The sequence below is a fragment of the Tinamus guttatus genome, unplaced genomic scaffold, assembly GCF_059628265.1.
Source record: "Tinamus guttatus ecotype Peru unplaced genomic scaffold, ASM5962826v1 Tinamus_guttatus_pri_ptg000060l, whole genome shotgun sequence".
Classification (NCBI taxonomy): domain Eukaryota; kingdom Metazoa; phylum Chordata; class Aves; order Tinamiformes; family Tinamidae; genus Tinamus; species Tinamus guttatus.
In genome coordinates, this window is record NW_028288594.1 from 289,827 (window position 1) to 317,551 (window position 27,725).

Sequence of the window (27,725 nt, forward strand, 5' to 3'; positions counted from 1 at the left end):
CGCGGGCCCGGGGCTCTTCCTGCCGCTCCGCTCCCCTCGTCAAAGCGCTCGGCAGCTGCTGCCGCTTCGCTGTCAAACGCGCTACGTTTATTTCCCTTTGCTAAATACGCGAAAAACGCAACTCGCACGGACCAAGCCTTTCCGCACCAACCAAGTATAAAAGTCTATGGAAAAGTTTTAAATCGCGTCTTCCTTCAGCAGTGGTTTGGGGTGCAGGTGGTTTTGTTGCGAGTAAACCGTGCGCCCGAAGGGTGCCCCGAACAGGGCGCGTTGTCCGCTTCTTTCTGGCACTCTTTACTAGTGGTAATTGCAGTCAATAAATAAAATCGGTTTCTTCCCCTTTTAACAACAACAGAAAATATACAGATGAATAGTGAAAGTTACAGAAAACGTAGAGGAAAAATAATCCCTAGGAATTGTACATATTGCCTCCTCCTCGCCGTTGAGGAGACCGTCAGATCGGGTAGTAAATAAATGACCTACATTTCAACAGACACAGACAGACAGACAGGACAGGGGAGAGGGCTCCCCCCACTACGAACATATTTCGCTGATTGTGCCACAAAGCGGAGGTCGGGCGCTCGCGCTGCTCGCGGGCTGTTGCGCGCCCGCGCCCGCCCCGTCAGCTGTCGGCGCTGGGAACGGGCCCGCGTCGCATCTGTGCTGCCCGGCGTCTGAACGGCTCCGTGCGCGAGAGACCTCCTGCTCGGGTGCTTGGGTGGTTTTGTTTTGTTTTCCTTTTTCTTTCCTCCCCCCTCTCTCTTCTTCTTTTTCTTTTTTTTTCTTTCTTTTCTTTTTCTCCTTTCCTTTTATTTAGCTTTACGCTTTAAATAATGTTAATTCTTGTGGCGACCTGCAGTGCTCGCAGTAGGGGGAAAGCCGCTCTCCCATCACATGAGCTGAGGCTGCTGCATAGCTTCTTGGTGGGCCGACGGGTACCACGACGTGTAGCTGGGGATGTAGGTGCCCGGGGTGCCCGAGGAGGCCTTACCGGCGGCGGAGGACGTGTTCCACACGGGCGGCACGGGCGGCGAGCTGCCCGACAGCGCCCGCCCGTTGCTCAGGGCGCCGCTCTCCAGGGCCGCCCCCCCTTGCTTCATCAGCTTCTTGAATTTGGAGCGCTTGTTCTGGAACCAGATCTTCACCTGCAACGAGGAGCCGGCTCCGCTCAGCGCCGCCACTGCCGCCCCCCGGCCCGGCCTGGCCCGACCCGGCCCGGTCTGGCCCGGCCGCTTCCTCCTCCCCCTCCTCCCCGGGCGCTGCCGCCGCTGTGCGCTGCCGGCCTCGGCGCTGCCGAGCCCCCCGAGCCCGGACGGGGCGGGCGGCGGCCGGGCCCACTGCCCACGGCCGCCCGCGGACACGCGTGGCCCCACCGTTCAGGCCGCTCCCGCGAGGAAACCGAGGGCGAGGGACGAGGCAAAGCGAAAGGGCCGTACCTGGGTCTGGGTGAGTCCCAGAGAGGCTGCGAGCTCGGCTCTTTCAGGCAGAGCCAGGTACTGAGTTTGCTGGAACCTCCTGTTCAAAGCCTGCAGCTGTAAACTGGAATAAATAGTCCTGGGTTTGCGGATTTTTTTCCCTTTCCCATTAAAGCGAACTTCCCCTCCTTCTACCACAGTGCTTTTCTCCGATTCGGCCCCTACAACCACAAACGATGCACAATAAATAATAATAACAGAAGCAGTAGTAATAATAGCAGTAACAGTAATAGCAGGAGCAAGAGCGATAATAACAGCAGCAACATCAACAATAACAGTAATGAGAAGGGAGGAAAGTGAAGCCCGAGAACCGCTAACAAAGGCGCCTGGCGATTATGGCAGCCCAGGCTTCTTCCAGGGAAAGTTTGCTATTTTTACAGGCTGCAGTTTAGGTTTAATTACCCTTAATTGCATACATTGTTTATAGCCCTACGCAATAAATAATTACGAAGACTAATACGTGCACATCTGGGTTGATATTTTTTCCAGCCGGGCATTGTGTGCTCTGGAAACTGCACTTCTCAGCCTCTCCTGGCTAACATTTTTTTTGCAATTTAATTTAATTTTTGCCCCCCAGACCGATTTTTTTTTCCTTTTGATACAACAAGCACCCTCCCTCCCTCCTTGCTTCCCCTTCCCTCCCCTCCCCTCCCCCACACCCCCTCCCCAAACCGAGAGCACCTACCTGTCTCCTCTAACCGGGTCTGAGCCAGGCTGGAGCTGTTGGGGTAGGACTGCACTGAACTGATGTAGGGGTTGCTCGAGTGGCTGCTGACCGAGTTCACATAGGGGTAGCCCAGCGGTCGGGAGAAGGACGAAGCTGTGCTGTACGAGCTGTCGGGCTGAGAGTGGCCCGTGGAGTGTAAACAGTGCATGGAATAGTGTCCGTGGGACATGGGAGAAGGAGACATTTGCTGGCTGGGCGGCCCAAACTCCATAAAGACGGCCTTCCCCGAGACGGGGCTATTTAGACTCTCTGGCATGGTGGTCATGGTCATTTCTTGTCGCTTGCTCTGTGTGTGTGCTCCCTCTTCAGCTTGCCTTTTTGGGGTCTGTTGTGTTTCTCAGGACAGGAAAGAACCCAATTTAAGCGGAACAGGGTTTTTCACTTTCCATTCATAAGAAAATGGAGTTTGTCTCTTTGAAAAGTCTAGGCATGATGCTGGAGATCTACACAAACTCGCCTAAAAGCTTTGACTCAGCCAAGCCTATGAATATTCATGAGCCGGCGGAGCTGATTGGTCCGCCGTCTTGCATAATCGCTTTGGATTGGTCCGAGGCGCTCGGGGCTCGCCCGGACCCCGGTGAGCGCCGCGCGCTGCGCTCGGAGCGCCGCGCGTCCCCGCGGCCCCGCGCCCGCCCGGACGGCTCCGCCGCCCTCGGCGCCTCCCGGCCGCCCCGACGGCCGCACGCGCCGGCGGCGGCGCCGGGCCCCCCGCGCACCCCGCTCCCAGCCGCGCCTGCCCGCTCGCACCGCACCTTTTCCCTCTACCGCTGCCAGGCTCGGAGTGCGACGGGCCGGAGCGCGGCAAGGCGGGAGGTAGCGCCTCCCTCCTGCCCTCCCCCGGGGCACGCGGCGCGGAGCGGGGGGCACCGCCGAGCTCCGCGGCTCTGCCGGCAGAGGAGTCCCGCGCACACAGCGCGGAGCGGCCCGAGCGGGCGCGCACAGCCCGCGGGAGCGCCGGGCCCTCCGCTGCGGCCCACGGACCAGCTGCCTCTCCCGCGTCCCGGCGATCCGCGCCGCCTCCCTCAGCTCAGGACTGTCTTTGCGCCCAAGTCGCTCCTCGGCGCCTCTGAGCTTAGCCCCAAACTTCCGCGGGGTGACGCTCCCTGGAGGCGGGGGACTCGGGAGATCCTGCCCGGAAAACCCGCGCTGCGTCCCAAATTACTTTGGTAGATAATTAGAAAGTGTTAGTAATTATTTCTTTCATAATTTAACGGTGTGACTGTAACAGGAAAATGATCTTGTGAAAGTTCACACGTGCAGATGTATTAGTTACCGATTCATTTGATTAAATGCTAGTCTCAAGTGCTCTGATCCACAGCTGAAGGCGGCCCCATTAGCATAACACTGATGTTTAATTTTCATACGCATAATTAGCCATATATTTAACACTAATAGCAACATGCAGCCTTTCAGCATTAAACAGCCTGGGATTTGATCTGGCCTGGGCTGAACTTTCCCGGTTACACCTAGTCTGTCTCTGGTGCGCAGTTATCACCGTACCAAATCTATGTAATCAAGCTCATTTTGGCAAAGGGAGATCACCCATAACAATGAACATTCAGGACAAATCGCGCCGCTGCTCTGGCTGGAGATCCCAGCGAGCTGCTGGCCCGGGGGCTGCTCCGCGCCCGCGCAAGGGGGACCCGACCGCCTTATCGGTGGGTATCGCCACTTCTCTGGGCAGCGACGGTCCTTGAAGCACCCAGCTACTGAAGTGATGTGCGCAGAGCTGACAACACCGAGCTTTGCTTTTAATTTTTATACATAATATGTATCTGTCTGCCCCGGCGCGCGGCTCTGGCTCTGCCCCGGCCCGTGTCAGCGAGCACCGGGCCCGGACGGTCGCCCATTTCTCGCGGGCGCTGAGACCCGTCCTGCGAGGGGGCTCCAGTGACAATAGAGTTTTTTTTTTTTTTTTTTTTTTTTTTTTTTGTAAGTTTACTCTATATTTCGGGTCACCAGCGCGCTCCAGAAATGCCGCCGCCACCGCTCGCTCCCGCAGCAGCTGGTAAAACCCTCCCGCGCTAACGAAAGTTCCCTCGGAGGGAACGGAGAAGCACGGGAGATGCTCGGCCCGTCGTTGGAGCCCCCTCCGGGGGGCTGGGGAGCGGGGGGGCGCTCTCCTCGGCACTTGATGGCCCCGGAGGAGCTGGGCAGCGCTGGGCAGTGCTGGGCAATACTGAGCAACGCTGGGCAGCGCTGGACTGTGCTGGGCAACTCTGGGCAGGCTGAGCTGCCGTCCTGCTCCGCGACCGCAGCACCGACCCGCCCGCAAGCGGCGATCCGAGAGGCCGGGCGGTGTGCGACGGGACAGGGGCGTTCGGGGCTCCTGGCTCTGCCACCTCTCCTGTCGCCCCCCAGCCCCTGCGTGTCCTGTCCCCCTCCCGGGAATACTGCGCGCAAAACGGCCCCGCGGCCCCGGGCGCACCCGCGGAGGGGCAGCGGGCCGGGCAGCCCGCTCCGAGGGCACCGTCGGCGTAAGCAAAGGCGCATTCCGCCTGGCCTTCCTAGGGCCAATAACACACCGTTTGACCTCTGTGTATTTGCAAACTTGCTTGATGCATCGTTTATTTTTATAGCTTTTAAAGCCTTCCACACCAATCTCAGCGACGAGGGCCTGCCCGACAGGGCTAGAAATGTCCAGGGCGCTCCTGCTTTTCCGAAGGGCGATGTTAGGAGCTATTGGAGGTGACAGCACGAGTGCAAACAAACGCGGAGGAGCCGGGGGAAGGCGGTGCAGGTGGCCCGGCCCGAGTGGGCTCCGACGTGCGGGGCTGGAGCCCCGCAGCAGTGGCCCTGGTTCCAGCACCAGCCCGGCGGGCTGGGCAGCGAGCGGCTCCCTGCAGAGCGCGGCCCCCTCTGCCCTGCCCGGAGCAGGGGAGGGGGGCAGCGAGGGAGCAGCCGCCGGGGCTGCGAGGACACCGGCCGCTGCTACTGCCGCTGCTGCGACGGAACTTCGTTTTTTTTTTTTTTTTTTTTTTAACCCATTCTTACGGAAATCGCAGCATCATGCCGGTCGCAGTGGAGAAAATCTGACTCCGAGGCTCAGCTCCGCTCTAAAACCAAAACCCTCCGTGTCCCCCCGTCCCCAAGCCGCGCGCGGGACGTTACGGAGGGGAGCGCGCCCCTCTGCCCCTCACCCAAATCATCCCCAAGACCCGCGCAGCGGTGGGCTGTGCCAGCAGTCACAGAAAAAGCCAAGGGACTTTTATTAACTACTCACCAGTCACACACAGGGAGGACTAAGCCCTTCGCAGCCAAACCCGGGAGCTGCTTCAGCGGCAGCCCCAGCTCCCCAGGGCAATCAGAGGAATCCCATCCCCGCCCCGGGAATTCCAGCGGAACCGCCGTTCTCAGCCTTCTCCCTCCACCTTCGAGAGGATCTCCGCTCCCTCCGGCGTGATCACAACGGTGTGCTCAAACTGCGCCGATCTGAAACGCACGTTTGGCCACCGTCACGGAGCAGAGGCGGCCGGCAGCGCCCGCCCAACTCACCCGCGATCCCGGCGCCGGGATCCCCTCCGCGAGCGAAGCCGGGCACCTCTTTTTGTCTACAGAGACCGCCGTCCACTTGTCCTTCAGAATCTGAAACTCAGGGGATCCTTCCATTATTATTGGCTCTGTAACACGGAAAAAAAAATGCTTTCCAAACTTAGTCGCACTCCTGCACCGGGAAGCAAGGAAGAAAAGGTGTGTGGGGGGAAAGCAGGGATCTCCCCTCCGGAGCTCTCCCTCCTCGTCGGGCAGCTGTCTCGTAAAACTCAAATCTGAACTAAAGAGGAAGACGAACTATTAAGGTAGGAAGATGCTTTTTTTTTTTTTTTTTTTTGGTAAAAGACAGGAATTTTAATCAAGCCTTAATTAAGACCCCACGGATAATAACCGAAGCACCAACCACTCTTGAACAGCAAATAGTTTGAAATATCTGATTTAAAAAAAAAAGGCTTAAAATGTTCATTAAATCAGCAAAACACCAATTTTCTTATTTCCCCCTAATTGCCGCGCCGTCGAGCGCGCCGGGAGGACGCGGCTCTCGCAGCACTGCCCTGATTGGCATTTAGCGCCTTCCCGGCCCGGGGCCGCCCGCCCCCAGCCCCCCGGACCCGACGGCAGCTCTGTCACCGCTAAGTGACATAAGAGGCATCAGATACCTCGGCGCTAAAGCAGCATCTCGGTGACAGAATTAGATCCCTCTTGCTTCTGCGCAGCCCGTCCGGAGTGAGCTGGCCCGGGCTCTGCCTTACCCAAGTATGCTTCGTTCAATAAGATTTATCGGAGGTCTTTCCTTTTAGAAATCTTAGCACTTGGCAGCTCGCGCATCCAATTATTTCCTCGCTGCAATTTAACGTGACGTTTTAATCTGCTTCCTACAGGCTTCGTGCAGCTGCATCCCCACAGCTGAACGGGAATTTCTTGAGTCTAATAAAGGCATGGCACGGCCCGGGGTTGCTTCGGGTGTTTTCTTAAAGCAAAACATGCCAGACGGGTACTGACCTATTGTGAACGCCATTCCCTCTTCCATTAACAAATCACTGTCATTGGCTGCAAAAGAAAATAAAAACGCTCTTACAGTTGTGCAGAGAGTAGTTTTACTTTCTTGTCGTTGTTTTCGTAACCGTTCCCAGCACTTGGCTGCACCCCGCTTTGCCCTGCAGGTGCCACGCTTAGCGATGCCGGTGAAGAACACCGGAAAGCGGGGCCGCGCTTACCGTGGTGCCACACCTCAGGGTGCCCATGGAAGTAGGAGCCAATGCCGTGGCCAACGAAGCCCGGACACACGTGGAAGCCGCTCCGATGCGCTATGGAGCTGCGGGGGCAAAGACGACACTGTGAGGGAGCCCCCCATGCCAGCCCCCGTGCCCTCCGGCTCCTGCCACCCCCGCAGGCACGTCTCCACTCTGAAGGAAGCAGCCATCAGGGCTGGCAGTGAGGTGCCGTTGTTAGGTTTCAGAGTTAACGCGCCTGCAGAAGCGGGCAGCGTGCAGCGGGCTGGGCAAGATGGCAGCAGCTTGAACCTCTCCCTTTCACAGGGCAACCTGCTTCAGCATGGGGCAGCCCACTCGCCACACAGCCACACGCTGTGTCCCCTTCCAAAACACTGGCAGCCTCCAGTGCAGCAATGGGCTGCTTCTCCAGACAACCTGCCCATGCCTGGGACTTTTCCAGATCGTTTGTCTTAGAGCACGGCCGGACCCCAGCTCTTCAGGCCTGTGCACACGTGCACCTTGCAAAGGCTTCCTTGCAGTTGGACTTCTGGAGGATGAGCAGGAAAGTTAAGAAACTCAAATAAAGGTGCAAAATCCTCTCACAGAAATTAAAGCATATTAAACCCCATAGGGAGGCTCTTATTCAGGTCCAAAGTGACCTCAGATCACTTAGATCGTTGTACACAGTAATCCCTTTGGATATGAGGCTTTACTGACCCTGCGGCGCCCGTTCCAGTACCCATGTGTCACAACCAAAGAATTTAATGCTGCTGCAATTGAAGTACATGGTGCTCTGCCACCAGGAACTGGCACTGCAGAGCCGACCGGGTCAATGGCTAATAGTGCTGCAGTGTTCAGACCTTAAGAGCCCGTTTAAACAGGATTTAGCTTTTACCAACCCATCGCCCTGGTGCAAAGACCCATTGTATTTATTTAATTAATTCGGGAGAAGAATGGAAATTTCAATATTAGCTGTCCACAAACTTCTAAATATTGGCAAAGAGGGTGACTAATAGGGCTAGAAATTGGGCTTCATCTGGTTATATTAATGGTACAGCTTTATCTTCTACACCAGTTATGAGGAAAAGTACAGTGCAAGTTCATGCACTGAGGAGTCCTACTAGAGATGAAAAACCCTTTCCATGGCATGTCACCCTCTCCTTGTCCCGCTGGCTGGCAGGCTGCTGCAGACCAAGGAGGAAGCACTGGACATGAAGCCAGGGAACTCGGACACTAAGCAACGTGCGCAAACCCAAATGGGACATCCTCGCTGACCAAAGCCAGAACAATGCCAACAACACTCCCCACACTGTGAGTTGCTTTCCATGTGCATCTCAGGACAGATGGGAGAAGTCACACGTGCAGCATGGGCCAAATTGGCTTATTCTTATTCAACAAGCCTTTGGGCAAAAGCCGACGCTAGCCCACAGACTGATCAGTTTTGTTTGTGCCATTATACAGTGTCCCAGACCACCTAGGCAGCAGTCATTTTTAAAGGTGTCCTATTTTAATAGAACTACATTATATATACACATATATAATCCCCCCCTCGAGAAAAAAAAAAAAAAAAAAAACTCACTGTGACCAGACACACAGCTTTTTCTCCAGTGGAGCTCCTCTGCCAAGCACCTGGGCCTGGGAAGCTCCATCGCTTTCCGCTCCGCTAGGGAACAGGAGAGCGGTGGTAGCTGCTCCTGGGCACCAACAGCACAAGCACGGGGGCATAGATAGGATGGCATTAAAACAGTATCCTGCCTCATCTGGTGAAAGCAGCAGCTCTTGTGCAGTTCAGTGCTGAATCCTGCCACTTCCTCGCCAAACAGCTTGAAAACAGCTCTATTGGCATCAATACCTCACTGGTTACTGTCTGCGATCAAAATAGGGAGCTTGGAGCTGACATGGCTTTGACATCTGCACTGACAGGCTCCATCGCCTCCCTCCCTCCCGCTCACCAGGGCCTGCACATGCAGATTGGGTATTCTTTACATAAAACGTAACGTGGCCAATGAACCTGAAATGATACACACAAAATCTGTGCAGAAAATAAGTTGCAGGTATGAAACTCGGCTACATTCAATCTGGTTTTAATATCTGCACGTGCTTCAAAAGCACCTTGTGGTGAATTTCAAAGCCCAAGCATGAGCTTTAGAGTATTCCACAAACCCCAGTGAGCTCCGTTTCATCCATGCCAAATCATAATAAAATTCTCAGATTTCCCAAAAATAAAACAAAAAAACCCTCAACCAAACAAAAAAACCCACTACCAACACCTGTAGCTACTTGCAATTCTGCAATGGTAAATGAAGGTGGGGATGCTCATGGGGGAAGAGTCTCCTTCTGAGGAGAGTGAGGATGAGGGTTGGTCCTGGCCAGCCTCTCCAGCCTCCAGGATTCCCAGGCTGGGGAATTTGGAAAAAAAAATCTGGACATCACAGAAGAATTTAGCACTTTTTGGGTGAAGTTTGCTGCTCGCGGCTGACACCAGTGTGACACCTCAGCATTCCTGTGTGGCTTGGGCTGCGGCAGCCCCTCTCCCAGCTCTGCCAGGCAGGCGCCGTGCCAGGGCCAGGCTCCTGCTCGGGATGCTCCGGGAGACAGAGGAGCCCGGCAGTGGTGGGGATGGCTGCAGGAGTGCCCTGCAGGGATGGGGCAAACACAGCGTGCCAGCCTTGGGGCTGCGGTGCATTTATGTCTTTTCTACTTCATTTTAACCCAATCTCTGACCCCAGTGCTTTCTCCTCACAGCAGGTCTGATCCAGTACTGCAAGTCCTCAGTCCCGAAGCAAAGCGAGACAAGTCCCGCGGCGCTGTGCGGTGAGGACATACCACACCACACAACGCAATGCCACGCCACGGCATGCGACATAACACAACGTGACGCCACGGCCCGGCCCGCAGCACCGCGGCCCGCAGCACCGCGGCCCAGCCCAGCCGAGCACACGAGATGGCGCCGAGGGACGCGTAGGCCGGGCTGAAGGCACCAGTGCAGCAGCTCCTGGCGACAGACCTTGTCCTCCCTCACCTCTAGGTTCTCTGCTCCCACAGGAGAACTTCCTCAGGGATGCTTTTAAAGAGCGGCGGGACAAAAATAGTCAGAGATGCTGTGTGGAGCAGGACTTAGGTGTGCAGGCAGAGAAAAGGCTTGGGAAGCACGAGGGAGACAACAGAGCTCCGAGAAGGGCTCTTACTCGGGGGTCTCAGTGAAGGCACCATCCGCTTATATAAACGTGATCACATCCTCATAAATATTGCCACCGAAATGACTGCTGAATGGCACTTTGCTTCCCTTTAATTCCTGAAAACAGTGTGAATCTATCCTAGATATGCTCATAATAAAACTATAAAATTATTCTGAATGCTACTGTATTATCTAATTTGAGAAATTTGAAAATTCTGTTGGGAAAGTATTTTTCTCTTAAATAGCAATCTTAGACTGAGGGAATGCACGAGCTCAGGGATTCCCTATAATGACAATAAATGTTGAGGTATAATTAGTAATATTTTAGAAAGCCAACAATTGTTTTTTTGAAAGAAAGGTACGTTTTAGTTTCAAACTGGAACACAAATTACTGTATTTTTCTTACAATAGTGCTGAACTTTTATTTGAGGTTCTCTGTTTCTGAAAGCAGACATGATGGATTGAAATAAAAGATAATTTATTGCAATGCTTACCTTCAAGTGCAGAGAGAAGCAGTGTAATTGTAATTTACAGTAGCTGTCAAGGAAAATCTATCACAGATGACATTAAAATGACTTATTTTGCCTGAGCCACTTATTGTTTAAATGTGCATAATCTGATAGAAACAGATTTTTAAAATTGGCTTTATATTGTTCTAAATTAATATCAAAACATATACTTATGAGTTAAACATTTTAAACCACTTATTAATACTTTCATCACTACATTTTTTTTTCCAAGAAGGTGGAAATTGACTTATTTAACGATATCATTTTTTTTGACTCTATATACTTATAACACTTTCACATACCTAAACTCGCTCGTTTAAAAAGTAGATTTCAAACTAGACCTGTTTCTATGAAAGAGAAATGCCATAAACAGTAGAAGAAAATAGACTACAGGGCCCAATTCTGTCTCTGACAGAGCTGACTCACAGTTTTGCCATCATCTGTCGTAAGAACAGGTTAGGAAGGATTCAAAAAAAATTATAAGCAAATTAACTCAAGAAATCACACTTTTTTTTGGTTTATATAAACTTCTACCTGATGGCAAGAAGGAGCTGCTGCTCACCAAATACTCAATGCCAGACACCAAGTTTCCAGAACAAAGAATATGTTACAATACTGCATGCAAACTTACCCCTGCGGTCTAATTATAGCCACAAATCTGTTAGAGAAAGGCAAATCTAATATTCTGATTGTTTGTGATATCTAAGATCACTTACATTAATTGCTTGAGGATCTTTATAGAAAATACTGATGAAAGAGGTCTAGGCACATTTCCATTCTGATGGGCCTAAACGTTTTCTGGTTACAGCTATCTTTTCTCAGGTATTTATATCCTGATCCTTAACATTTTGCTGTACATGCATGTATATATGTATGCATGTATATACGCACGCAAACACAGCATGACGACTAACCAGAAACCCTGTGCTTCAACGGTTCAAGCCACTCATTCAGCAAAGGCAGCAGCGAAGTCATTCCAAACAAATCAGCACATTTAAATAGGCTACACGATAAAATCTGGGGAAAGAAAGTTAATGATCGGGTCTTTCCTGTGCAGTTCTCAACAGCTACTAGTTCTGATTAATCTGCTTTTCAAAGAGGGCGCTGAATATATATTTACACTTTGCAAGCAAACCGACCTCCGCAACAACATAGCAAAAATCCAATGTCACTTTGAATTCTCTTCTTTTTCTTCCCCCTGCCTTTTTTTTTTTTTTAATACAGCCAGAATTAATGTAGTGAATCTGTAATGAAATGCATTATCCTGCATGGAGATTTATCAGATTTTCTGACTGAATGCCGTGCTTTACTAGCACTAGCTGGAGTTCACCTGCATGTTGGTGTGGCGTGTGGCTCTTTTTTGTAAAGAGTTAAGTTGAACACAAAAAAAGGGAACAAAGGTCAGCACCCAGCCGCCACTTGAATGTGAGATTTTTCTTTTTATTCCCCTTGATGTATACTAGGCTCTGTGTTATTAGTCTTAATGATGGAAAATTGTAGTGTTGATACAAATCTTTTTTTCAAAGTAGTAGGCGGGAGCTCCATTTGTTAGTAAGTTTTTTTGTGACTAAAAGCCATGGACAGTACATTTATGTAGCAGTAAAAGGCCTAGATGCTCTTTCCATAGCAGAGCTAATTATTCCTACTGTGACCTTACTGATCTACCCTGTTCCTAGTACATCTCATCTGCACGCCTGTTCCTCTGTGTAGATGGTGTCAGAGAATATGAAAAACCCTATAATGAAACCATTTTCATGATGGAGAAAGGCTACTGGAGTTGCACTTGCTACAAAGAGGCTCAATTATATGAGTAATTGTGATAATTTTCTACATTCATAGCCTTCAATGGCGAAAAAAGAATGAGAGCCACAAAGGAAAATTACTTTAACAAGAAAGTACAGAGAGTAAAAATGGAAGAAGAGACAAAAAAAAGGGAAAAAAATAGAAAAAAAAAGTTTAAAAAATAGATCTGGAGGGAGGAATAGCAAGACAGGGAGAACAACAGAAATGCTCAAAAAGCCTATGTGCAGCTGTGTTGCACAATTAAATTGAATTTTTTTTTCTGCAGTTGATGAATGTGACTACTGCAAATGTGCCTCTGTAGTTAGCTATCATTTGTTGTTCCGTGACAGGAAAAGGATAATTACCTCTCAGAGAGAATCAAAGGCTGACATGCCCTTTAGACACAGCCATGAATGCAGAGCTCGCTCGAATGCTTGAATAAGAATCCAGTGTTCTGTGCCCCCTTCTACTCAAGAATAAATTTTGTTAAAATGCAAGAGCACCACCAGTAAATTTGTTGAACCCTAGGTGTTCAAAAATATGAGGTGCATCTATCGACTCATCCCATTTGCAAAAATAAAACTACATTTTGAATTCGCTTCTATTATATTCATGGACAGTAAGATAGTGAGATATGCATTAAATTTCTTTTCCCAGTAGGGGTCTGATTCAACATTTCCTATGAAAGAACAGAAAGACACTATCCTTTTTCTCCAGGCTAGTTAGCCTATAATTTAAAACTGTCAAAAACACAATTTTATACAAAGTCTTCAATAAAAGCTTCTCAGATATAACCCAAAGAGGTTTTACTAAAGTTTGATTCAGACTCTGTTACAATATTTTTAAAGCTATAAATACATCTAACTGATATTTGCCGTTCTCTTTCCTCCTTAAAGTATTTGAAGATTTACAAAGAGAAAAAAAGGCAGAATCCTTTCAAGGTGAATCAGTCTTGTAGCTTTTAAGTAATCAGAAGGTATTCAATAGTATGTGGGGTCCATTAATAGTCCAGTGAACTATTGCTTAATGAAATGCATATGATTTATTTTTTTCTTCATATATTAAAAAATAATCTAGAGGTGCCTTCAAGAAATTAAATCATATTTTTATTCAAATTCACAAGAAGAGTCACAACTGCATTTATATAAAGGCTAGGACAAATGCAAAATAAGTCTTAAAGTGAGCTTTCTTTTCTTTCCCCTATGACCTCAGTATGCGCAGTCCTTTGTAACATAAGAAGCTCGAGTTAGATTTTTTTTTACTTATTGAAAACAAAAAACAAAGACTCATTTAGGTTGACTAATTCCTTTGTAACATTAGTTATTGTCAGACAATGAAACAATGGCTTCAAGTCTTCTGACACTGTCAGACAGATGTGGCATGGCTTCATGTAAAAATAAATAATAAACAAAAGACCACTGCAAATTACATCTGCTAACATAAACCTGCCTTATGAATACCTCTGACTTTCTATGGTTATCTTTCCTGACCTCAGCATAATTCACTTAAAAGAGATTTTTTTTTTTAAGCCAAGAAACAACATCATAGCTTGGCAGTTCACATACTGATATCAGACTGAAATGATGGTTTTGAATCATAAAACATGTCATCAGCTTTATACCAAACCACCAATAACCTTTGTGCCACTTGCCAGCCCTCCCTTTACTTGTCACTGTCGGGCTTACCTGATTGTGTTCCCAATTACGGCGAAGGCAGCCCCCGGGCCGCAGGCTGCAATTGCTTCATCTCGACAGTTCCTGGCAACCTCCACTAACTTTTGCCCAGATTTATCCACATTGCCCACCAAAAAGGTTTCTGAAGTGTCACCATGGTAGCCATTGTAATACACCTAAATGTGTACAGAAATGTAAAGACATTTGCTTGGTTCGCATTCAGAAATGGAGCTTCTCCGTAATTAGATTCATTCTTTCTAGGAACAATATATATATATATTTATATATATATATACACACACATATGTTGTAATGGGCAAACCACTGGGAAGCTATGCTTACTAGAATGAGTTGGGAGAAGCGGAAAATTAGAGACTACATAGGAAATGCCCTTTGTGGTACAAACTACAAATAAACAAACACATGGGGGTTATGAGAGGACTGCGAGGTGCATCGGGTGGCCCGGTGCCCATCCTTGCGGCGTCGCGGCGCTCCTGGGGCGTGCGGCACGGCGGCACCTGCCACACGGCCGCAGTGGGGTGCAGAGCCAGGCTTGGGGCCGCATCCTCCTCCTCCTTCGTTCTGCTGCAAACAGCACCTCTGCCTTTGCAATGGATTTTAGGTTTTATCTCTAACGGTGGTTTTTAAAGGGAATAAAATACTGCTCTGATCACTGTGAAGGTTCATGCACTGAAAACGCAGCACATATCTGAATTAATCAGGTAGGATTTTTTTTCTTATTTGTTTGTTTAGTGTTTTCCTAGATACTAAATTTTCCTCAAATCTTTTCTCTGCTCTGCACTATGGAACTGTGGAGTTTTGCGGTGCTGCATTATAAGAGATTTTGCAGCTCTGTGGTGAGTGATGTGATGTGTCTCTAGGACAAGAGACTTGCAAAGCTTGAAGCACCCACGGATCTTTTGCCACTTGTGAGCTTTTGGGAAAGATTCTGGCCAACTCTAAAATAATAATAAAAAATGGCTACAGACTGTTTATTCCAGCATCAAGTTTGCATTTGGATAGAGATTTAAAGCAAATGTAGGCAGCTACAAGTAAGCTGTGTTTTGGTGAAAACTGGATGTCAATAAGGGCTCAACTAAGTTGTCACTGGCTCCAGTGGCAAGCAGCCACCTCTCTATCCTACATCTTGCTCTGCCAGCTAGGAGTGCTGTATATAGCATTTCATCATTTCATGTCTGTTGGGTAGATCCTTGTGCCAGCTAGTTGATACGTAAGCTGAAATACTTCATTTTTAGCTCTAACAAACACAAAACTGCAAAATAAACAATCCTAAAAAAATAAATAGCAATTTAAAACATAGGAAAACTTAAAATAATTAATTTACTCTGTCCATCTATTGCAATCATACATTTTTGACTTTAAAAACTGCAACTATAGTAAACTATAGTTTTATTTTATGAATGCCCCAGGAACTATAACACAGTGATTTCTTAAAAGTCAATGAAAAAGTCAGCTTGTATGAAATGCTGCCTGGTAATGACTGGCTGGAAATTGTACTGCGCTGTGAATTCAGTGATGCATAATGCTTTTGTTTCTATGCTTAAATACATTTTAAAGGCTTCATGATTCAAACCAATAAAATACCTATTTAATCTATGAAATTCTACCCTGTTAATTGTGCAAAAATAGATTTTTTTCTTCAAATAATTTGTAGTGGGAAGTGTTTACACTTAATAACCAGAACATTATTCAATCTTTTTATAGACCCTGTACAAAATTATAAATAATTTGTTGCAGAACATTTCCTTTGATTTTTATTCTGTCCACCTGTGAAATGTCCCCATTTTTCTCATTAAATATAAACCAAGAGATCAATTAGCAACACTGAAAAGATATTTTTCCCTCAGATACTTCGGAGCTGAATGATTACAAAAGACAACACAGTTCACTTTTCAAAGCTAAAAAAAGATCTTAGCAAATATAATCAGCAATTCCTACTCTTGCAGGAAGCTTCAAGTTCATGGGCATTGAAGATTTACTTTATTTTAGGAAATTAATCAGAAAATAACTCAGAATTTATCTTGAGAAGAACACTAGCATTTATTCAGACATTATTTGTAAAGCAGAGCAAATAAGGTGTGCATGCCATATTAATGTAAAAACATTCAGCTTATACTGGCCAATATCTGTAATATCAATCTAAACCATTTTTGTTTATTATATTGCCAAATAAAACAAAAAGAAATCAGATATTAAACGCTTAGCTGTTGCAAACTGATATAATCTAGTAAAAAGAGCAAAGCTATACCAGATTGCCAAAGTAAATATTTTGGCCAAAATATACTTAAGAAATGCTGGCTAACAAAAACCATGTAAACTGTTAGGACAGATATATGCAATTAAAAAGTATAAAGATGGGAAGAATTTAGTAAGTTTAAAAAACAAAACAACAACAACAACAAAAAAAACACAGTGCACATGAGTGTGCCTTGGGGAAAAGGTCACTGACCCTGATTTTGATGCAAAAAAGTATTTAAGAAGCTTGAATTCCATGGTGAGAGGTGGGGGCCCACTGGAGATTTCTATACTTCTGTCAGTAGGAAATTTGGCTCATGGAAAAGAGTATCAAGTTATCAAGAGGTTCTTTAATGATTAAGGAAACTTGTTCTTATGAAATGCTATCCTCTTGCATGTCACATATTACTGCGAGCTAACGGTAGGATTCAAGAGACATCTGGGTTCGTGTTAGAAATAAACGGCAAGCACTTTGGGAAAATAAACACATTCACTGTAAAAAGAGAAAAGCTTCTGCAAGGCACGATTAATTGTTGTTTTCAGATGAAATTAGAATTAGGTTCCCCATTCCCAGATTTTCTTTTTCTTAAGAAAATCCAGCCAGCCTTTATTTAAATAACTATAATTGACCTTTCCGTGGAAATATTAAGCCCCCACTCCAGTACACTATTTCTGTTTCTGCGTAAAGGGTTCATGGCTTTTATACCAGAAATGGAACACAACACTACCTTCAGGGATTTTAATAAATGTAGGGAACACTGCTAGCAAAAGAGTTGCTGTCCAAATAGACTGACATACACAGGCCAATGTAGCCTCTAATGACAGAGTAAGATAATGACAGGCCCCACTCAAAATCAGCAGGAAGAGGAAGATCAATCTTGGCAGAGTGAAGGAAAAATGCTGGCTTTCTTCATGTTAGCTCATCTCATACATATCTATCTTCAGCTGCTGCCCAGTACTGTGGTGCTCTGCATTAACTACACAGTGGATCAATAACAATTACACCTTCTCAAAAACATGACACATAGCAGGATTGGGTTGACATTTCACTTAGGCCAACATTGATCTCAGTGCATCTGATTCCAGTCCTAAATTCAAGTCAGGCCTGGGTCTAGCTGGAATAAACACATAGTTAAAAACAAAAAAGGAAACCAGCTGCTTGTGCCTTGGCTTAGAAGTAAACAGCACATCCATCTGCACGATCCACATTTTCAATCTACTATTCTTCCTGTTGCTACTAGTGATTCTAAAGTTGATCAAAGACTATTTTTTATATGAATTACTCACCGTGACATCAATGTTGATAATATCTCCATCCTGAAGGGGTCGACTGAAACATAAACAGAAAAAAAAAATAATGGTGACAGACAGTTCCCAACAAAGGGAATATAAGAATAAACATCTAATGACACATACATAAAAAATCAGGGGGTAGATGTTTTGTGATGGAGGAAGACAGAGGCAAAAGAATAACCATTTTTAATCTTCAGCTCTCACTACTTAGAGAACAAGTGTAGCTGAATATAAAATAATGAGAAACAGCCAGCAGAAAAACATATCAACACCTGAAAAATCCACCATTATATTTATTCTTTTTCTCTCACTAGGGTTCATATTTTACTTTGTGGATAACTGAATGTATTGCAAATAATAAATTCAAATATATTTATTCCTTAGCCTATACTCGTGCTGAGGAAATAAAAATCAGAATTCTCCTCTGTATTTTTTTCAGACAGTAAACTCTAAAGGCATTATGCTATGTTCTTTAAAGTATCTGAACAAACAGGGTAATATGTTTGTCTCTCTAATCTACATAGATTCCTGCAACATCTATTAGCACCATATTGTACGATGACATGCGTCTGCAATAGCTTTACCTATGACATTTAGGCAAGCTGAAATTTGTTCAATATTAAACAGCAATTTATTAATTTCAGCTTAACGTTTTAGTTTCCGGCAGTGAAACGTATGTTATTAGGGAAATACCTGTCAGGAATACCATGACATACCACGTTGTTTACAGAAGTACAGACAGATTTTGGAAAACCTCTGTAGCCCAGAGGGGAAGGATAGGCATTCTGTCTGATTATTTCATGATGAACAATGGAATCTATTTCTTCAGTTGTCATGCCAACCTAAAATATCAAATATAAAATTCTGTTATAAAAGCCACAACAGTTTCTCAGATTTACCGAATGTGATTGCTACCCAGTGTTTCAATGAAATCTTGCATGTTTTAAATATGCTGCTTTGATACAAAACACAAAACTGTCTGATAGACTTTACTGATATATTGGACTATTGTTTGAAGAGACAAAGGTTTTAAAGCAAGCATGCAGTAAAAAAGGGCATTCAAAGGCTCCAAGAAAATCTAAAATACTGTGTACTTTCTTCCCCTTTCTTTTTCCACGTTTGCTTTCTCAAAGACACCAATTTACCAAGGCATCTTGTTTCACTAGCTGCTATAGGAATCTCTGGTTTTAACGCTTCCAGTCTTTTAAAGCACAACATTACTTTTCCTTCTCATTTGTAAAGGAAAGGATCTTAGTTCTTACAACTGCCCAGTACATATACCACTATGCACTTGTGCATTTTTTTTGAAATTGTCCACCAATAATTTTAAAAAGTATTTTATAAAAGGTTTAAATATTTGAGTTCATATCTTGAAGATATTTTACTTAAAAGTCATCACAGCCTGGACCACCACAGTGAATTTATATGCGCTTATCTATAGTTTTTAAAATGTTTTTTAAAAATATAATTTCTATGCTCGACCTTTTCTAGATTTGTCTTTTTCTTCCAATTCTATACAAAGGAAAACCTCTCATAAGTCATTCGACCATTTTTTGATTGTCAATGGAGTGGAAAATGCACATGCTTAACATAATGTTCTTCCAGCTTTTCTTCTGGATCGACTATGTCTCTGAAATGGTTAGAGCTGAAATTCGAAATTTGGTAGCGAAACCTCCCTCATTGAGAAGAAGTACCTTTGAGGGTTCCTGTGCAAATTGGTTTTGATTTGAATGAGTTTTGAGCCTTTGAAAATCATACTTCGTGCACATACACTACAGTGGTTATGATTTCTGAGGACTTTTTAGCCACACTTGGAATATACCTATATTATTGGAATATAGCTAGGCTGTGGTGCAGAAGGCATACCTCACCATACATTGCAATATTCAGTGATCGTGCGCCGTGAGTAAAACTGAGTGCATGTTCCTCTCGTGCTGAGGGTAAAACTAGGTCTGTCAGCTCCACTTGCACCTTGTTCAGCCAATTGGACACAGCATGACTTATGTCCAGTGGGTAGCAAAAGGGTAGTATCAGAAACACGTGCTCCCCAAACACTGTCCCTCAGCTTCCACACATTAAAGAACCACCATGGTTATACTGGGAGTTCTTCCTGACATGAAGTATTGCATGGGCAAGCCCACGTCTGGAGCGCAGTGTGCAAGCCTGGTCCAGGCAGGCAATGGGGAATGCTGGAAGGACAGGATTTTTGGATAAAGAACACAGTTTTCCTTAGGAGAATAGACTGTAAGAGCTTGGTTTGGTTAGTCTGGCACAGCTCTATTACTGTGTGGAGGGGAACGACTCAAGGAAAAGCAGGTATCTGTTCAAATTAATGAGCAGCGCTGGTGCAAGAACAGAGGGACAAAAACTGGTCATGGGCAGTTTTAGGTTAGAAATTGGAATATGTGTCCTGTTGGCAAAAGGAGGCTTTGGGACATCCTTACGGAACCATGTTGGCCAAATATTCACAAGAGTAAAAGAATTTTTTATCACCTTTCTTAGAAAGGGCTCCAGGTACTGGACTTAGCAAGGCAAGCACAAGACGCTCCTGCTTGAGCACTGCTTGCACAAGACAAGCTCCTGCTCTCAAGTGCATGCACGCAGCACCTCTGCTCTTTCTTTTGGCACATGCTCCAAACACCAGATCTGTCCTGGTCTGAGTACAAATCATGGTAAAGACAGAGATTGGAGGGGAAAAACTGCTCTCGTGAATAACGCACACAAGTTCAGGGTCAAGGTCCTGCTCTTCAACATTTCCGACCCTACACATATACATCCTTAGCTTTACATGAGTAAGTAGGCTTACTGTATTGGGAATTGTGAAAAAGTTACATGTTCCCAAGTATTTGTAAGATTAAAGCCTCAGGCAGTTTTGCCATTGGACATCCCAATTCCAGAATTAAGTCCCTGGGAGATGATAACTGAAGGAAAAAGGCACAGTAAACCAATAATTTTTCCCCTTTTAAGGCAATGGCATCGACCTACAGTTCCCATCTATCTCTGCATCTCATAGCTATTCAACCCATTTTGCCCTATTCAGTATGCTATTACATGAAATATCAAGGCAAGGCTAGAAAAGCACTCCTTCATCTACAAAAATGTATAGCAGGCTCCTCCCAGTACCTTTTCACTTGGAAGGTACCCCAAAAAAGCATAGTGTAGAAGCATTACTGGAAACCATGAGGCTTCATTATCAATGCACTCTGAATAATTGTATGGAATTTGGCAGCTGTTTTTTTCAACAGCGAATCTCAGCCTTGCGGTGTGCCAGCCCGCGTGAGACACCGGGAGGAACAGGATGGAAGGGAAGCAGATCAGCCCTTTGGATTTGTAGACACACACAGCAGAAAAGCAGAGAGTGTGAGGAAGATTTTCCATGAAAAAATATGTCATAGGTCTTAGGAGAAACTTATGGGATTTGGCAGGATCCAACAGAGAGAGAGGCTACAGATGGAGAGAGGTTGCACTTGAACCAGTGACTGACTGGAATTAAGTATTTCATGGCTGTAAAATGCAGACGTAATTAAACAAACATACCATGGACCAAATAAAAAGTTATTAAATCCCTCTGCTTTCATATCTAACTTAAAATAAAGCTGGATTAAAGGAAAGTTTAAGAAAAAAAAAAAGTGGAAAAAAAAATCTTCCCAAACTTCTGAAAGCCTAAAAGACATCCCCGCTGTTATGGGACTTATGTAATTGTTACCTTTAAGCCCTTTCCAGCAAGTAGTAGGATACGACGGGCCAATTGACAAGCTTGACGAAGCCCTTGAATCTGATCTTCATTCTTAATTTCTATGTCGTCTCCCCAGTCTGGTACAATGCCTGTCGTCACATAGTCTGGCTTCTTTATGTGCTTGGAGAAAAAGGATTGAAAATGAAGATCAGAAAACTGAGCATGACAATGGGATCATTTTCTCAGATACTGCCTCCTGCTTCATGGCAGCTTGCCCTTTCTGTCCTGCCACCGACCTTCCTAAGCCATCAGGGCAAACCCTCAAGGCTGCCTCAGTATTTCTTCCACTGCCCTTTTGAACTTAACATTGCCTGTTATACTGACTTGCAGAGTCTGTTAACCTTCTTGTGCGGAAATCCCGGCCTCCGCTTCAGACTTTCAGCACAAACAGTTTTAAGTTCTAAAACACTGAAAGCAAAGCTTAAAAATTCATTTTCTTCCGGAAAGGATTGCAATCTTTTTACAAAAGTTATCTAAACACCTTAACTGGATGGACAAACATACAGAATTAGCCTAAAAAATAAATCTGATGAAATAGTTTATTTAGATAAAACTCCTATTAATTCCCATAAGTTTTTTTTTTTTAAACCAAGAATCTCAGGATTTAATTTCTTTTAATTTAGGATTTTTACTTATTAACCTTGATAATATGTTGCAATTGCATTTGGTGATTTACAGTACCATGGCAAGACTTTACCCTGTGACATTTTTTTTCTTTTTTCTCCTTTATTTTCTCCAAAAATTTCTCACTCTTCATACATTGGTAAAATTCCAGTTCTGATTTTTTTTTTAACTCACAATAATTTCAAGTTCAGCATGTAACAACAAAGTAATAGTAATAGCAGCCCCTTGCCCAAAAAGAGGCCTGTACTTTGCAAGGATCCCAGGCTGCTTTACCAGCCACCAGGAAGAGTCACTGCACCCATCCCAGTGGCTCCATCAACCTCTGGGAGACTTTAGCCACTGGCTTCCCAAGCAGCCGACCCAAACAAAGTGGCCAGTTAGGCTGGACACAACAAGCCCACACAGCAGCAAGGCGTAGGAGTGAAGAGCAGGGGTGTCATGATTAACTCTACGCGAACATTGAAGAGGAGAATGTTGTTACCTCTGCTGGTATTTTATCACTTGTGTTCTCTTAAAAATATATAACTGGATTTTTGGTGAACACACATCACCAGAATTTCAGATTTACATTTCATTCAAAATAATGGCACATCAACTGAAACAGCATCCTGTTGCAATACTTTGGCACTTTGTTCAGAAGAAAAAGAAAATCATATTTACTGGCTAACACCTTCCTAGGCTGTTGCACGCTCATCCTTCCTTGGAGGAATTTCCTTATCCAGGAACCACTGAGATCCTGCAGACTTGCAAGAGCTGCTAAGGCAGAAGTGCAAAGTAGTGGCCATACAAAGGCCATGTGCATAGTTTCACACCAAAGTCTGTACTGTAACTTAGCAAATCCCAGAAGCTAGAAACATCACTCCTTTTAACATGGTTGGAGCTGAAAACTTCTCTCACCAATGCTCCTGTTTCAAACACCAAACCCAGCAAGATCCAAAACCAAACCCATCACACAGGACATTGAACCAAACCCCCACTGTCAGACAAGGACCATCCGCATCACTCACACAGTCAACCTCTCCATGGACTGGAAAGCCCATCAGGTAACAGAGGTGGCAGTACCTTAGGAACTGGGTGAGCGGGCGAAACTGCAGCTGGCCACACTATACTGTAAGCAGCATTTCTTTGTCCCTGAGAAAAGCAGCGTCTTCCTTGCTGGTTGCCTGTCTGTCTGTGCAAGTAGGTAAGTTTGCGCAGCAAAAGAAGAATCTTGGGGCAGCCACTAACGGAACCTGTGAATAGATAGGTTAAAAATGGTTAGAATGTTTTTACTTGCACATTGCAAACTGGGAAGCACACAGAAAGATAGGCACCATGTACAAGGGACCGCAGAAGGCCAGGCACTAACCAGGGGATGCTCAAGGAGTTATAAAACCTCACACTATTAAAGTGAGAACTAACACAGAGAACCAATGAGAACAAAACACTCAATGCAATACTCAAGAGCAATACATTAAAGCTTTATAGGCCTATTGAGATCTATTTGGGTTCAATGCATTAACAAATTGTGTGGGTAAATTCCTCAAATCTTACAACAGAGCTGATCATCCACCCGGGCCTGATTTGTAGCAATTTGCCTATAAGTTGCATGGTTCAAGGCTTGAGGAAACAGCAAATAAGAGATAATAGCTAGATACTTTGAGAGAGAGAGAAAAAAAAAAAAAAAGAAAAAACAAATGATGTAGCATTGATATTTTGGACATTTTCATCTGTGCATCGGTTGAACTGGCCATACATTTTAGCACAGTCAAGTTACTGCTGCTCTGGTCTCTGACAGTGAGACACAGAGAAGGGTATTCAGTTCATTATAATCTCCTGCCTATCAGGGGAACACAACAAACTTCAAGAAATATTTTTAATCTTGCCCAAAGACAAGTGAAGGGATTAAATGGGTATATAATATAATTATAAATGCTAATTCACACAAAAATCCACAAAAAATTGGGATAATGTGATTTACCAGAGTATTTACTACCCCAACATGGTTGCTGTGCAATGTTACTTTGCAGAAAATAGGGCATTCAGGCATATATGTGAAAAACAAAACAAAACAACAGAAACAAAATACTGTATCATGACAGACAATGCCAACACCAAAAAAGAGAAATATACCATATTCATAAGGATTACTTATGGAACCCAATTAAAATAATATTAAAACACAGTGAACACTTCCTTTACCTAAAAATTCTATAATCTAAATGGAGGCTTGCTTTTGAAACACGATGGAATGAGTTTCATGCAATAGTTTTGCTGCTTTTGAAAAGTGCAGTAGGTATTCAAATACAAAAGCAATCTTTTGGGGCAAGTAGCCAGTATAAATAGTCACTAGGTAGTTAAAAGGAACTGCTTTGATTTAAACAGAGTCAACTAAACATTTTGAATCACAGAAAATAAGAAATTTGGCTACTGCATGCTTTTAACTAATGCAAATAAAGATCGCTATAAAAATACTGCTACTTATTTCTTTTTAGGATTTTCTTTTAAAGGAAAATATTTTTTCTTCTCTATCTTTCAGACTTTTATGTTATGGTACCTCCTTTGCTTGGGATGCATTTACTGTGCCGAGACGCGGCCAGGCCGCCCCCACCGCACCCCCTTCCCGGGCAGCGGCCCTGCGGAGCCCTCGGGGCCGCCCGGCACCTTGGGGAGCGCGCGGGGCTGCCCGGCGCAGGGGCTTTGCCTTGGCGCGGCTCCGCCAAGGACAAGGGGCAGCACCTGAGTTCGCGCAGAGCTGGGAGGCTGCAGAGAGCTGCATTTAGCACAGGCGATTTCGGATGCTGTTCCCGAGCGTTTAGCGGTGACGGAGCACGAGGCCTGGCACATCTGCATCGGCTATTCGGCAGCGGACCCTGTGTCCCCTACCGTGCACGAAATCTGTTCCCATTCCTTGGGGTGGTCTCTACAACCCTCCCCTGCTTGCAAGGGATACCAGATGATTCGAAACATGATTTTTACCTCTGTTCCCCCAAAGATGCAGGGGAAGCGTTGTCACAAGATAATGTGATAATGAGGTACTGTGGTCTGCTGTTATTCTGCTAACTACTCATTACAAGCCAGGCTCACACAAAAATATCTCCTGCTTGAACAGGTGAAGTGCGACAACCAAGTAAATATCTCTACAGCATAGTATGACTCCTAAAATAAATCACGAGAATTATAAACATAGGATAACTAACCATTCATTTGAGATATAAAAACATTACAAGAGAAAACATCCTCCTTTGAAGTAAAAATAAAATAGCATTAAAATATAATGAAGTTACTGTTTTATAATGGAAATCTGGACTTCATGTACACACTTCCTTCCTTAAGAAAGCCTTCTTAATGTCTCTGTATCTTCTTTTATTTTTAAGCTCTCATATTCACAGCTAATTTGATATAGCAACATCATCAATCACCAGAGACAGGAAAAACTGGCTGTTTGCTTCAAGTCCTGGCCAGATACTGCCTCCTCCCCAGCCTGTACACCTACCCAGGCTCTTGTCACGGACTTATTTATTCCTACAATGCTGGAGCTCAAGCATACCCTTTATATTAGGCTTTCCAGCCCCTATATGTTTATATTAACTACTGTAAAGTATTTCATAAATGCAGGGTTCATGTTGCTTCCAGTAGATCTGACATCCATCAGAGAGAGCTCAGATTTTGAACCAGCAGCGTTGTAACTCCCAGAGCATCATAGTGAGGGCCCAAAGTTGAGCATGTGCAGGTTTCTCTTCCCCCCAGCAGTAAAGCTGTGTCATTTGCCATCAATAGCAGAACATTTATCATCAGCTGCAATAACAAGAATTATTGCCAGTGTTTCAGATATCACAACAACACCCAGTATGTCCTGAGCACAGGAAACTGCAGGCAACTGCTGCCCCGGCTCCCGAGCGAGTCACGTCGTGCAATGCGGATGCGGGCACGTGCTGCTGGGGCTGCCGGATTCTGCAGCACCCCTTCTGTACTTTAACTTGTATTAATAATATAAACATGCACCATGAGCTTTTGTGAACCGCCAGATGAATTTATCTTCTATGGAAATTACATTTTCTTTTCTTTTAATCGATTCAGCCAAAGGGGTTGAACACAGAATTCAAGTATGATGATGGGTGGGAGCAGTTTAAGTGACTGATTTTGCAGCACAATGTGCCCTATATTTATTAGCCTTTTACTCTAGGTCTATTTTAATTGTTATCTGTTCATGCATGCTACGCTATATAATGAAAAGCTCCCATTTCACTTACTGAGTAGGGAGTTTTTTATGTGTATCTCTATTAATGACCCTTAATTAAGTTGATTTTAGTCAGTTAAATGTGATTTTCCTCTGGTCAAGAAGTATTTTTAAAGGGAGATGTTGGAAATGAACTCTCACACAAGCATTTCCCTAATGCTTCCTATTTAACAGTTACGGAAATGTATCAGGTACTTTTTCAATGAGCTGTGGAGCAGCAATGAGAGGAAAAAAAAGAAGCTCATGCATACGATCCATTAAATGTGATAGCTACCAATCCAACTTTTGGTATTTATTTATGAAAGGCTTGAAACTACCAATTAATTAGCAAAATATTATCAAAGGATAAATTTCATTATCATTCTAACATACAATAAATATAGGGGTGCATATTTTAAGTCAATTTAGTCAGCCATAGTACCTACAGAAGCATCATAATGAAATTATTTAAGATTACCAGAATTAATGTCCAACTGATTCAGAAGCAAAAACAACTTAATATATCTGAACAATTCACAACCTCAAAAGCAGCGGTCCAATGGCCTATTTTAAAACATATGATTTAAATGTGTTTCCAAGCGAATGAAAAACTGACATGAGAGGGTTTTTGTAGTATATGTAAAACACTCAAGATCATTAATTTGGTTTGACAGGTGATTTAAAATTATGAAATAATTTTTCTTCTTGTGCAAACTTCATTTTTTGAAACTTCAGAGGAATACAGTTTAAAATGAGGTATTAAAAACCAACATGGGTAATAATATATGGGCTCCAACCAGTTCAACTAAGTAAGAACATACAGCTTTTTCCTGTTAATTACCTAAAGTTCCCATTTGTCAATTTGAAGCAATGGCTGTGGTTCAACGGAGCTTTAGTTATAATTGGAACTATAACTGTTTAATAAAACACTGACTTTATAAAGCCCGTGTCACAAAGGTGCATGTGAGCTTCAAAAATAGAATGGGAAATGTTAAAGCTCCTTTCCAACTCTGGGTAACCTGTGTAACAGAGCGGCAGCTCACATTTCACAAGCAATAACCTGTGCATTTGCTGAGAAAAAGGACAACATGGGGAAATGCCTCAGGCAGAAGTCGAAACTGATTGGGCAAAGTAGCAGGACAAGAGTCCTTGGAATTAAACAAAAGCAAATTCATTCTGTTGACAGATGTTGATTACATCAAAGCCACAAAAAACTTTCTTCTTTCTTTCCTTTTATTTATTTATTTTTTGGCAACTAATACCTCTGCATTCTCTCTACATTAAGGATATAACATGTCTTAATCTACATAACCCAACATGCAATAATTTCTAAATTTGGTAAAAGTATATTGTAACGAGGTCTTAACGACAGGCTTCTCTAAACAAGAGTGTATTCACATGGTCATGTCTGCATACCCGTGCTGGTCACGCCATCATCAGCCCCTTACTTCCAGGGGTTAACTGCTCTGGCAGCCAAATAAAATACAGAGAGCGCTGTGTAATTATGGAGACAGTCAAAGGGCAGACTCTATTTTGAAATCTATTTGCACAGACAAGGTCTTCCAATT

At 44.7% G+C, this 27,725-nt stretch overlaps 2 protein-coding genes across 2 annotated transcripts; both read right to left on the bottom strand.

Annotated features, from left to right (window-relative positions):
• Window positions 1–771: 771 nt before the first annotated feature.
• Window positions 772–2,669, bottom strand: DLX1 (distal-less homeobox 1). Its single transcript, XM_088540330.1, has 3 exons — window positions 2,161–2,669; window positions 1,437–1,636; window positions 772–1,145 (listed from the first exon to the last, which is right to left on the bottom strand). Exons 1-3 carry the CDS (start codon window positions 2,471–2,473, stop codon window positions 891–893), a joined length of 768 nt encoding a protein of 255 aa, XP_088396456.1. The 5' UTR covers window positions 2,474–2,669; the 3' UTR covers window positions 772–890.
• A 2,724-nt stretch (window positions 2,670–5,393) lies between these two features.
• On the bottom strand, window positions 5,394–24,791 carry METAP1D (methionyl aminopeptidase type 1D, mitochondrial). Its single transcript, XM_088540355.1, has 11 exons — window positions 24,555–24,791; window positions 23,493–23,595; window positions 23,022–23,191; window positions 21,306–21,455; window positions 18,293–18,441; window positions 17,594–17,636; window positions 14,063–14,226; window positions 6,912–7,009; window positions 6,697–6,744; window positions 5,744–5,822; window positions 5,394–5,634 (listed from the first exon to the last, which is right to left on the bottom strand). Exons 1-11 carry the CDS (start codon window positions 24,789–24,791, stop codon window positions 5,556–5,558), a joined length of 1,320 nt encoding a protein of 439 aa, XP_088396481.1. The 3' UTR covers window positions 5,394–5,555.
• Between the last annotated feature and the right edge of the window lie 2,934 nt (window positions 24,792–27,725).

What these genes read in the sequence shown, in the direction of transcription:
- METAP1D (XM_088540355.1), bottom strand. Translation starts at nt 24,791, where the DNA reads ATGCAGATGTGCCAGGCCTCGTGCTCCGTCACCGCTAAACGCTCGGGA. An exon ending in TGTCATGGTATTCCTGACAG is followed by an intron (nt 17,637 to 18,292) that starts GTATTTCCCTAA and finishes TTTATGTTTCAG; the next exon opens with TCGACCCCTTCAGGATGGAG. An exon ending in TTATCAACATTGATGTCACG is followed by an intron (nt 14,227 to 17,593) that starts GTGAGTAATTCA and finishes GTACACATTTAG; the next exon opens with GTGTATTACAATGGCTACCA.
- DLX1 (XM_088540330.1), bottom strand. Translation starts at nt 2,473, where the DNA reads ATGACCATGACCACCATGCCAGAGAGTCTAAATAGCCCCGTCTCGGGG. An exon ending in GACCCGGTTAGAGGAGACAG is followed by an intron (nt 1,637 to 2,160) that starts GTAGGTGCTCTC and finishes TTGTGGTTGTAG; the next exon opens with GGGCCGAATCGGAGAAAAGC. An exon ending in TGGGACTCACCCAGACCCAG is followed by an intron (nt 1,146 to 1,436) that starts GTACGGCCCTTT and finishes TCCTCGTTGCAG; the next exon opens with GTGAAGATCTGGTTCCAGAA.